Below are 12,205 nucleotides of genomic sequence, written 5' to 3' on the forward strand. Positions count from 1 at the left end.
ACTTCATTCATTTTTGAGAAAATGCCTGCCAAATACCTAATTTTGAATAATCACAGTTTTTCTGTCACTTTTTTCCAAGTAAAAAGTGGCCAATGCAGCTGCTTTGCAGCTCAATTGCACAAGTGCTTTCCTCATACCTGGATATAAGACAAGCTTCATATCCTGGGATGTGGCGGAAGCACTTTATGAAGACTTCATTTTATTACACAGAATATTGAAAAGATGTTTTCAAGGGTCAAAATTTGGTAAAATAATTTTTACTGCTTTATCAAAGATATTTTTAGGTGAAACTGGCGTGTCTTAAAAATGTAAGTGCATGGTGGTGAAAAAAACAAAGATTATGAGGATGGCTCTATGCCACTGGTCTGATTCATGCCAAGGCACCACTGCTTTGCTTCTGCTGGTACAAATTCAATATGGTGAAAAAGCAAATACAGCTGACCTTGATCAACAGAGGTGTGAACTGTGGGGACCCACTTATGTGCTCATTTTCTTCTGCTTCTGCCACCCTGAGACAGCAAAACTAGCACACCCCTCCTCCTCAGCCTACTCAACGTGAAGACCATGAAGATAAAGACCTTCTCATGCTGATCCACAGTACCATTTAATGAATACTAAATATATTTTCCTTATCATTTTCTTAATAACATTTTTTCTCTAGCTTACCTTATTGTAAGAATACAGCATGTAATACACAAAACATACCAAACGTGTTCATCGACTGTTATGGGTAAGGCTTCCTGTCAACAGCAGGCTGTTCACAGTGAAGTTTTGGGGCAATCCAACATTATATGCAGACTTTCACCTGCACAGGGGGAAGCACTCCTAACTCTCACGTTGTTCAAGGGTCACTGTAATGTCTTAGTATAGTTATAAGAGGTTTGACCTCGTAGACCCCCAAGAGAGTCTTAGGAAACCCAGGGATCTCTGGGTCACACTTTGGGAGCCAATGGTTTAGAAGATACTTATTAAATAATCAATATATACATTCCAGCTGACTTGCACATCTGATACTATATTTACAAAAATTAAAGAGCAAAATGGAACTGAGGCTGGAGGAGGAGGTAAAATAGATACACTAAGCTCCAATTAAAATTTTCTAACATAAATCTGATTTATGAAACCACAAACGTAAGTATTATGACAAAACCCAGGTTTTTTCTTTTTAAAAACTTTGCATATATCCAAATTCACCACTCTGAAGAAAAGGGAAATCTTAAAGACAGTTTTGAACTAACTAAACCCTAAGAGCAAACCAGAATCCCAGAAACACACCCCAAGACCAGAGCACATCTTCCTACCTCTGCCATCTCTTTGATTTTCTGCTCATAGAACTCCTGCTCTTGTTGCACAGCTGGAAGGAGAGCACGCCGGTCATAGGACCTACAATGTCGTCGCTTATTTTCAAGAAAGAACATCCTCTTTTCTACTTTTATGTCACCTAGAAGATATACGACAACGCAAAAGCATGTAGACAACTGTGTGTTAGGAATCTGGGCCAGCCATGTCCATTCTTCCCAGCCTCATCCTCCCTCTACTCTCTGGCAGTACGTTTCATGACTTCTCTACCACTCTCTATAGAAGAGAGTGTGGTAGAGAAGTCATGAAACGTACCGCCAGAGAGAAGACTGGGTTTTCTCTCTGGGAAAGAGAGAATTTGGGAAGACTGGGTTTCTTACCATTTGCCAACCTACCATCCATTTTTTGACCTTTCTGGTTCTTTCCCTCTCTTTATGCTCCAATTAGAAGGCATCTCTTATTCTGTCACTAGTGTACTATGTGATTATACCACAATTTATTATCTATTTCACTACTGAAGACATTTGGGTTTACTGTTTTGAGTTAATCTGAATAGTGCTGCTTATAGCCATTTGTTGGTGAATGTATGTCTGCAATTCAGCTGGGAATTGCTAGATCATGGGATAGGCTTACTTCCAGCTTTAGAAGATAATGCCAGTTTTCCAAAGTGGTTGTACCAGTTTACACCCTTCCTCCATCAGCAACGCATGTGAGTTCCAGTCTCTCCATGTCCTTACCAACACCTATCCTCGGTTTTTAATTTTAGCCATTCTGGTGGGTGCAAATGTGCTATATGTTTTTCAACCATTTTTATTTTGAAAGCATTCAAATATACAAGGGGCTGAAGGAATAGTACCTATGCTCACCACAATGTATTATGAGAATAAAAGACAGCAGAATGACAAATATCAGACATGTAATTAATCTGTTTAGGTTTTGTATTTCTTTTGTTGATTTGGCAATTTATGATATTCTTTTTGGAGACAGAGTCTCGTTCTGTTGCTCAGGCTGGAGTGCAGTGGCACATTCACAGATAACTACAGCCTCAACTCCTGGGCTCTGGCGATCCTTCCACCTCAGCCTCCTGAGAAGCTGGGACTACACAGGCAGATGCCACTACACCCAGCTAATTTTTTTGTATTTGCCATGTTGTCCAGGTGGGTCTTGAAGTCCTGGGCTCAAAAAATCCACCAGCCTTGGCCTCCGAAAGTGCTGGGATAACAGGCATGAGGCACAATGCCTGATCAATTTATGTTTTTCTACAAAACTTTATCTCATCCGGATTTTCAAAGTACTCTTGTCTGTTCTTGGTAATCTCTTAACATTTACTATCTGGTTCCTAATACATTTTATTTTGATTCTCCTTTTCTCTTGCTCCTTCTCATGTTTTTTAAAATTCAAACCTTTTCTTCAGTAGACCAGTTTTTGGGGTCAGGGGCAGTGGCTCACGCCTGTAATCCCAGCACTGTGGTAGGCCGAGGAGGGCACATCATCTGAGGTGAGGAGTTCAAGATCAACCTGTCCAACATGGTGAAATCCCGTCTCCACTAAAAATACAAAAATTAGCCAGGCATGATGGCACACACCTGCGATTAATCCCAGCTACATGAGAGGCTGAGGCAGGAGAATCACTTGAGCTTGGGAAGCAGACTCCGTTTCAAAATTAAAAACAAAACAAACAACAAAAAAAGTTTTTGGTATTATGAGAATGGAAAAGCACATGTTTAGAGAGTTAGCTTTGAAGCTAGATTCCCAGCTCAGCTACTTGCTAGCTGTGTAACATGTGCCAAGTTACTTAACCTCTCTGTGCTTCAGTTTTTTTCTATAAAATGATAACAACGGCACATACATCTCATAAGGCTATTTGAAACATAAATGAATTAATCCATTAAAGCACTTAGAAAAGTGACTGTTACATATTAAGTTCTCAATAAATGTTAATTACTATAATTATCAATGCTAGAAATTAAAAAATTTTTTCACCCTCTATTAATTCTTTCGTCTTTACTCAGTTCTTTTTGTACTCATGTTAAAGTAATAAGATTTATTTTCAGTCCTTTATTTTTAAAAATAAATGCAATTAAGTCTACAAACTTTCCTCTAATGTATTTTCCTGTATGACCATAAAAAGGAGAGAGCAGGGAGAACCCTGTCTCACTCTTTGAGTCAAGCAATTATAGCCCAAAGAGCAGTGCTTAGATGGAAAACAAACTGAAAAGGAGAAAAATGGGATGCCTGGAACAGATGAGAGATTCTTAGCCTGTGTCCTTATAAAAAGCTGTTAAAAAAGGCTAAGTGTGAATCATAAACATTAAACTACTAACATAAATCAAGTGTATTTTTTATCTCATGCTTCCAGGATCCTTAAAGATTATCTGATAAGTAAAATTTAAGAATCACATCTAAATTAAAGCGCTATACTAGAACAAGGGACTGAATCAAATAAAATGAAGTTAACAGGGGAAAATGTGAGATGCAGCGAAACAGAGAGGTATATGACCTGACAGCAATGTGGGTGAAAAGACCAAGGTTGAATGTGAGCAGACCTCATGTGGAGCATGATGTTCAGTCTTCTATATCCCAACTTTCAAAGAGACCCTGACAAGCTAGAGAAGGGCATGTAGGGACGGGGAGAAGGGCAGTCAGGCTGACAAAGGGGCAACAGCCAGAACCTGTCCACAGGCAAGAACTACAACCATGGCAAGACATTTAAGGAAGTACACACTGACTTAATACAAAGGAAGAACTGTCTAAAAGACGGAGCTGACCAACAAGGGAGTCAACCATCTTGCAAAGTAGCACTTTCTCCACCACTGAAGTCAGAAACAAACGCTGTATGGCTATGTACAAGGATGCCTGTTCTGAACTGTGGGTAAATTTGGCTGAATGAAAAACCACCTGCACACTGCCCCTAGTTCTACATTCTGCCACAGGCCAGGAGAATGTCAGGTCAGCAGAGCGCTGCTCCACAGACTGGCTTAGGAACCTCAGGAGTCATAACCTAAGCGATTTGCTTTTAGATCCTGAAAATTTCATAGCAGATACAAACACTTTCCAGCTTTATAGTTACCCGAGTTCCCACTTAGTCATACCTGAAATCAAGTGTGGTAATTAAGTGCACACGTAACAGAAAGGGATGATCACTAGAAAAGTTGTAGTAATTCCTTTAGTGGGTAGAAGCAACTCAGATAAAATCTGAGTTGTTATAAAACTCAAGTTTACATTTCTGGGGATGAGACCTGAAGTAACCTCTTCGAAAGGGTTTTTAGTAGTTATTTCATCAATAAGAATGACAGAATTTTGGAGAAACATGTGGCTATTGGCCATTCTCTCAGTTGCGTAAGTGACCCTCTGCAGTAAGGCCTCATTCATAAGTCTGGGTAGTTTTTACCTAACAACACAGCCAATTCTCATCAAATCTTCAAGATCAGTTTTTTCCCCAAGCTTAACAGCATACTCAAATACTTTCTCACACATGAATTTTCTACCACACAAAATTTTCCTGCCATGGTTTATCTTAAGTAGGAAGGAGGAGGCCAACAAGTGCAGCCACTTTCTAAAACTTTCGATGTGCTGAAAAAATAGTTCCTGTCAGTCACTCCTTGGACTGGCCTGGGCAGACACCTGTAGCACGGCTTCCTTCACTGACTGTGAAGAAGAAAAGGTACCGTGTTGCAGCTACACACTGCCAGCAACACAGTTTGCATTACCTTGTTCAAACTTGAAATCGATGTAAGAATACTGGTTCATTTCTTTTCTCTTCTTCCTTTTTCCACTGGTTTCTGGTGATAGCTCCTGCCATTTTTTAATGGCATCAGAAAAGGCCTAAAAATTGAGAAAGCGAGAGGTTACTTCTGTAAATGGAAAATAAGAATACACGAGACAGGCAATCCCCAAATGCCATTTTAACACGGTTTCAGCTTTCTTCCCAGCATGGCTAACAATACGTAGTGGCGGCCGGGTGCAGTGGCTCACACCTGTAATCCCAACACTTTGGGAGGTCAAGGCAGGTGTATCCCTTGAGGTCAGGAGTTTGAGACCAGCCTGGCCAATGTGGTGAAACCCCGTCTGTACTAAAAATACAAAAAATTAGCCGGGCATGGTGGTGCACACCTGTAATCCCAGCTACTCAGGGGAGGCTGTGGTAGAAGAATCACTTGAACCTGGGAGGCGGAGGTTGCAGTGAGCCGAGACTGCACTGTTGCACTCCAGCCTGGGCGAAAGAGTGAGACTATGTCTCAAAAAAAGAAAAAAAAAAAGAATAGGCAGTGGTAAATAGGCATTTCTTTATTTTCATTTTCTCTGACTTTCATAAACTGGTACAGTGGTGGAAGCAAAATACTTACTGACAGATTAAAGAGTAGGGAAAAGAAAAACTGTTGGCTGGGTGCTGTGGCTCACACCTGCAATCCTAGCATGGTGGGAGGCTGAGCGGGGCAGATCACTTGAGCTTAGGAGTTCAAGCCTAGCCTGGGCAACATGGGGTCACCCCATCTCTACTAAAAACACAAAAAGACAGCTGGAAGTGGTGGTCCACAGCTGCGGTCCCAGGTACTCAGAGGCTAAGGTAAGACAATCACTTGGGCCTGAGAGGCAGGGTTGCAGTGAACCATGATTGTACCACTGCACTCCATCCTGGGTAACACAGGAGACCCAGTCTCAAATAAAAAAAAACTGTCCAAGCTGTCCTTGAATAAGTACAGGTTAAATCACATGACAGTGGGCTGGTGAGTTCCATTCTGTAGGCAAATCTTCCATGTTGTTTCTCTGGTCAATGCTCCTCCTTATTCTCCCCTAACCTGCTTCCCCCATGCTCTTCTCTGTCTGCACCTATATGCACCCCACCCTTCGAAAACATGCTGGAGTTCAAAATCCTTCCACTGGTGAGGATCCCTTTTCTTTCCTACCTTCAGCTTCTCCTTAGATTTTCCTTATCAGGATTTAAATGTGTTGAAGTCAGGGTGGGCGCGGTGGCTCATTCCTATAATCCCACCACTTTGGGAGACCAAGGCAGGTGGATCACCTGAGGTCAGGAGTTTGAGACCAGCCTGGACAACATGGCAAAACCCTGTCTCTACTAAAAATACAAAAAATTAGCTGGACGTGGTGGCATGCGCCTGTAATGCCAGCTACTTGGGAGGCTGAGGCAGGAAAATCGATGAACCTGGTAAGCGGAGGTTGCAGTGAGCTGAGATCGCGCCACTGCACTCCAGCCTAGGCAACAGAGCGTGATTCTGTCTGGAAAAAAAAAAAACAGTGCTCAAGTCTTTGCCATCCTAAAAAAAAGGAGGGAGAAGGGGTACCTGATTTGAACAGGAAGGAGGGGTGTGTGAGGTAGGGCCATCCTGCCTGGAAGAGAAGCAGGAAGAGTGGGAGCCTTTCAGGGAGACTGGGTGGGACTCCCGAGTGCGGCAGGGGTAGGAGGCCCTGGGGCTCATGTCCTGTGGCTATGCTGTTAGGGTACAGGGCAGGCTGGGTCCAAGCCTGGGCGGCACGAGAAGGGGGTGGCTATGATGGCAGTGTTTGTCTGAAACTTAATCCCCAGTGCGGCGCTGTTGAGAAGGTGATCTCATCTCTCTTTCAATGCCAGCCCCTCTTTCGTCCTCTCCTTTTTGTAGAGAAACTTATCAGAGGAGCTGTTTATCTTCTGTTTTACCACCTCACCCTTATGACCACAAGCTTTCCAGCTGTCTCTAATCTGGCATCTACCCTGCCTCTGCACTTACTAATCTATGCTTATTATTGAGTGGCCAAGTTTACAAGTCTACCATCTACATTTTAGCCCTCATCTTGCACAATCTCTTGGCAGTATTTAATAACAGGCTGGGCATGGTGGCATCCCAGTGCTTTAGGAGGTTGAGGTGCGAGGACAGCCTGAGGCCAGGAGTTCAAGACCAACCTGCACAATCTAGCAAGATCCCATTTCTACAAAAAATGAAAAGATCATCCAGGTGTGGTGGTGCACACCTATAGTCCTAGCTACATGGGAAGCTGAGGCAGGAGGACGGCTTGAGCCCAGAAGGTTAAGGTTGCAATAAGCCATGATTGTGCCACTGTACTCCAGCCTGGGTAACAGAGACCCTGTCTCTAAATAACAATAACAATGATGATGATGATAATACAGACTGCTCCAGTCTTTCAACTTCCTCCTTCCTGTCTGCCTGCCTCCTCCGCTTGGTCTTCACATGTCAGCAGTCCTCTCTTCTCACCTGATATCTCTGGGTACCTCATCCTGGCTGGTGAGATTTTCCATATGCTGATGACTCTCAAAGTCTTATCACCATAAAACCCAAAGAGATAAAAAAAAAAAAAAAATTCCTATCTACAGTTTATATTTTCCAAACTTTTTAGTCCATTCAACCTCCCAATGAATTATTTTTACTTAGATAATTCTCACAGGCCCTTCTCAGCACACTGGCAACCAATGCTTCCCAGACTGAATTCATGATTATTTCCCTCCAAAGCAAATGTTTATACTAGTTCTCACCCCAACAAATGATACCAACATCTTCCACCAAACTCCTACTTGGGTCTGTGATTAAATGTTCCTTGTTCAGGGAGGCCCTTCTGGAGACCCTTGGTCTACCTTAGGTTGCCTCCTGTTTTACCCTTTCAAAGTCCCTCTATTTTTCTTTCAGTCTTTTTTTGGCCGGGCACAGTGGCTCATGTTGGTAATCTCAGCACTTTGGGAAGCTGAGGCAGGCAGATCATCTGAGGTCAGGAGTTGCTGACCAGCCTGGCCAACATGGTGAAACCCCATCTTTACTAAAAATACCAGCCAGGCATGGTGGTGACCATCTGTAGTCCCAGCTACTCAGGAAGCTGGGGCAGGAGAATCGCTTGAACTAGGGAGGCAGAGGCTGCAGTGAGCCGAGATCGCACCATTCCTCTCCAGCCTGGGCGACAGAGCGAGACTCCATCTCAAAAAAAAAAAAAAAAAAAAGAGGTGGAAGGGGGTTGGCCTAGACCTCAGCATGAGCCACAGTCCTTGGCTTGGTTCTTCCCTTCCTCCAGGTAAGACCGAATGAGTATTTTAACCACTACGATACCTCCATGTTTGTCCTTTGGACAAAAGAAACATCACAGTGTTTGCTGAGAATCACAAGAATTTCAGTAGGATAGAATTTAATGGCAGTAAGGGCGAATGAGGAGTAAGCCAAGGTCTCTGCTGGTGCATGCACTTCTGTTCTGGCCACAGCTACAAAGCGGGCACCGTGTGCTGTCCTTCATGGAAGATATCTGTTACCCACCACGAACCAGCACCCTTCTCACCCTTAACAAAGGCCTTTAAGTGTTATCTACTTTAGGATCCTAGGGGGAGAACGGTGGGAGCTGTCAGTAGCTGTCCATTCTCTTCTGAGAGGGCACTGCTGCGTTCCCAGACTCTTTACAGACTTTACGTCCCATCACTGATAGGATAACTGAGCCATCTGGGGGATGGATGGTCGTGTGACCTGTCCCAAGTCGGAAAGCAAATCAGGAAGGAGCAGGATTAGAACACATCTTTCATACTCCTGCATTCCACAGTAGAATGTATTACCCTCCAGGTTTTTATGGTCAAACCAGGACTTCTCTGCTTCTCATCTATCTATTATTTCTTTTCATTTAACCCTTCATGATCAGCAAATACCTATTTATCTTCACCCTAATTCCTTAGCAATCATAAACCATCCAATTTCCACAAGCTGGACTGTTCATTCCGTTATCATGGGAAGATGTAGCCAAGAGGTGTCACCCCAAGAGGAAGACCAAGTAGAGCACCTTTCGGGTGATTGCATAGTGTCCTTTGAGCTCGTGCAGGGCCCACTTGATGTCCTGACTACTGAGCATTTTGAAGTCGGCCATGAGGAGGTCAGCAGCTTGGATGAAGCAGCGCTGGTCAAGAGGAGTCAATTTAGAATAGTCAAAAAAGTCTATTTTAGGCAACTGAAACGAGAGAGAAGCATAAAATCAGAGGCCAGGCAGTACATTTCCCATGTAAGGGAAATCATTTTAAGAATTACATGTGTAGAAAAGAATAACGTTTGTTCTAATTACTCGATAAGGAAGTTACCAGTCCTATAAGAGAGATGAAAAAATGGTGGCTCCGAGAGGTTAAACGAACCTGTCTGGAGTCGACAGACTAGTTTTACTAGTTACAACTAGTAAAGAAGTATAGTTGGGGATTTAAACCAATCTTTCAGCCATTCTTTCCATAACATATTTACACACAACTATTTTTTTCTATTATAGAATATGTAAGAGATATAATCAAAGAATCTATGGGGAGTTGGAAGATCAAGCAACAGATCTTAATAAAGTTAGTTCTCAACCATACTTTACCATGTAACACTCTAAATGCGAATTTGGATCACAAATAATGACAATGATTAAAGTTTTTAAAAACCAAGCTGTTGACATCTTGATATGAGATCTGGTTTAACAGATGTATAGCATATACCGTATATAAATCTCACATCGAAAGAAAAAAGATATTCAACTCTAGGTAATGATCTGCATGCTGACGTATTTACAGGGAAGTGTACTGATGTTTTTGAAATTTACTTTGAAATGTATTATAATGAAATGAAACATAACAAAGATGTGCTGATGGACAGAGGACATATGTATGATAAAAAGGATACAGTAAACTGTTAACTTTTTAGTAGCACCAGTGGTAGGGATATAGGTGATCAATGTAAAATATTTCAACTTTTCTGTAGGTTTGAAAATTTTCATAATAAAATGTTAAGAGTCCTGGCCAATTCTTGTTTTGTTTTAGGAATTTGCTTTGTAGGATTAAAGATATGGAGGATTCATTTAATTCTTTGTGGGAAAAGGAAGATAAGAATTACAAGGAAAGATAGAAGTTAAAGACAGAATTCAAAGTGGCTCAGAATGGGAGATCGCACTGAAGTATAGACATATTCTGAAATCCTATGTCCCTCTGCTAGTCTTTAAAAACTTGTCCCAACAAAGCACTTTCTTCCCATACAGGTAACAACAACAAAGCAGGGCATTTCCAGGTAGCGACTGCAAAACAAGAACACGACACTTGCCTTTGTCTCATCCTGGCTGGCCAGCAGACTGCTACTGGGATTTATGATGATTCTATCTTCTCTCTTTGGATAATCTGGGTTTTCCAGAAGAAAATTACAAAGTCTGCAAAAACAAATGATGTTACTTTCATATTGCTTCCAAATCCCACACCTGCCCATTGCTTCAAATGCAATGTTTGAAGAATATAGTCCTTAGTCACACATTACAGCTGGCCTATTAAGAAATTAAGATGTGTGCAGCCCAGAAAAACTAAACAGATAAATAAACAACAAGTGTATTGAATTCCTATCTTTGTGGAAGAGAAAAAATTTAAAAAGTAACGAACATACTGATTAAGGCAAACTCCTTTAAAGTTTAGGTATCAGTTGTGTGTTAATGTAATGAAGTCACTGAAACTATTATTGGTTAAACTACAAAACTGGAAAATTTGTAAGAAAAGTAGCTACTCTTTTGTCAAGAAAACTATGAACAAGAAAGAAGTGGAAAACTGTATATTCACATTTACAATAAAAAATAGTCTGCTAAGAGACGTAATGAATAAATATAAAAGACCTTCTGTTAATTCATTAATACTTTTTACACCCCTCTGGTAACATAAATCTCTACGGTAACATAAAGCTCTATGAGCCACTGAGTTACACTCGGTTTATTTAGCTAGCTGTTAAGCTAGACTGATGAACAGATCATGTTTTCCTACGAACAGACTCTCTTCACACCAAACCCATTAGCTTTGTCTATTATCAACATGAAATACTTCCAAAGTAAGGATATACAGAGTGAGATAACACACATTGATGTATCACCACCCAGACCCAACAAATGTTAACTATACAGGCTCTTCACAGCCAAATCAGACAACCACCTTGGAACGATTGCACGGTACTGAAGAGAGAGTGAGTGGGGTACAGCTCTAGCCACATTCAGTAGCAAGGAAGTTCCTTTGCTCAGAGGTTAATGGGGACTTTCCCTTCTCTCTGTTCTTTCTCTTGCTCCAGTAGATTCCTAGGATGAACCCCTAGGTGCTATACCTGCAATTCTCACACACCTCCTTTTCTACTGATTCTCTTTTGCCAGATGTCAATAGTAAGGCCTATAATAGTAGGACAGGAGGTCTGGCAGAAAGAGGGTAGAGAAAAAGTGTCCAGCTCTGGCTCCTTTTCTCACCCAGGTGCCAGGGTTTGGGGACTAGTTTGCACAGGTTCGTTTATTCTGCAACCTCCTTCTGGAGGTTAAGGGACATTTAGAGGCACAGAAAATGAAGGATAAAGTTTTCCTTCTACAGAAACAAGTGGTATTCTCTAATATCTGCACCCTGGGGCAAAAGCAGAGCGGAAGCCTGTTGGACTTCAATCTGCCCACCTCTTCATATGATCTCATGCTTGAGGTGATCTAACATGCTAGTAGATCTAGAGAAGGCACTCCTGCAAAGTAAGACAGGCTAGTACTCCAACCTTTCAACCCTTAGATAGTTGTTGCTGCCTTCATCCAACTGAAGTTGACCCAGTGTGAGTGAAAGGTCTAAGTTAACCAGCCAGAGTAGATTACCTGCCATGTGGTTCTCTAATGAATAGGCCCTTCCTGCTTAAAATGGCCAGATGGTTCCATCTGAAGGTCATTGAAAGACGCACATAAAACAACTGAGACTGAGCTACAACAAAATCCCAGCCTGCTCAACTCAGCTTTGGGCCTTATTTCCAGTTTCCATTAACATTTTAGTTTAGTTGTGGAATTAACATTGTCCTAGGAGCCCAGAGAATAATGGAAAGGAAAGCAGTGTCAGGAAAACAAGATTGGATTGAAAAGATGCAATACAATGACTGTACATTCCCTTGCTTTTCGGATATCACGAGAATTTTTTTTTTTTTTT

At 41.8% G+C, this 12,205-nt stretch overlaps 1 protein-coding gene across 1 annotated transcript in view; it reads right to left on the minus strand.

Annotated features, from left to right (window-relative positions):
* RNF216 (ring finger protein 216) overlaps nt 1-12,205 on the minus strand; it is a 163,095-nt gene that overhangs the window by 98,941 nt on the left and 51,949 nt on the right. Inside the window, exons 6-9 of the mRNA XM_011957984.1 lie at nt 10,338-10,440; nt 9,061-9,225; nt 5,010-5,124; nt 1,302-1,441 (exon numbers count right to left, since the gene is read on the minus strand). Of these exons, the coding sequence (XP_011813374.1) occupies nt 1,302-1,441; nt 5,010-5,124; nt 9,061-9,225; nt 10,338-10,440 (523 nt within the window). The remainder of the gene's footprint in view (nt 1-1,301; nt 1,442-5,009; nt 5,125-9,060; nt 9,226-10,337; nt 10,441-12,205) is intronic.

Source organism: Colobus angolensis, unplaced genomic scaffold (genome assembly GCF_000951035.1).
Source record: "Colobus angolensis palliatus isolate OR3802 unplaced genomic scaffold, Cang.pa_1.0 Scaffold453, whole genome shotgun sequence".
NCBI lineage: Eukaryota > Metazoa > Chordata > Mammalia > Primates > Cercopithecidae > Colobus > Colobus angolensis.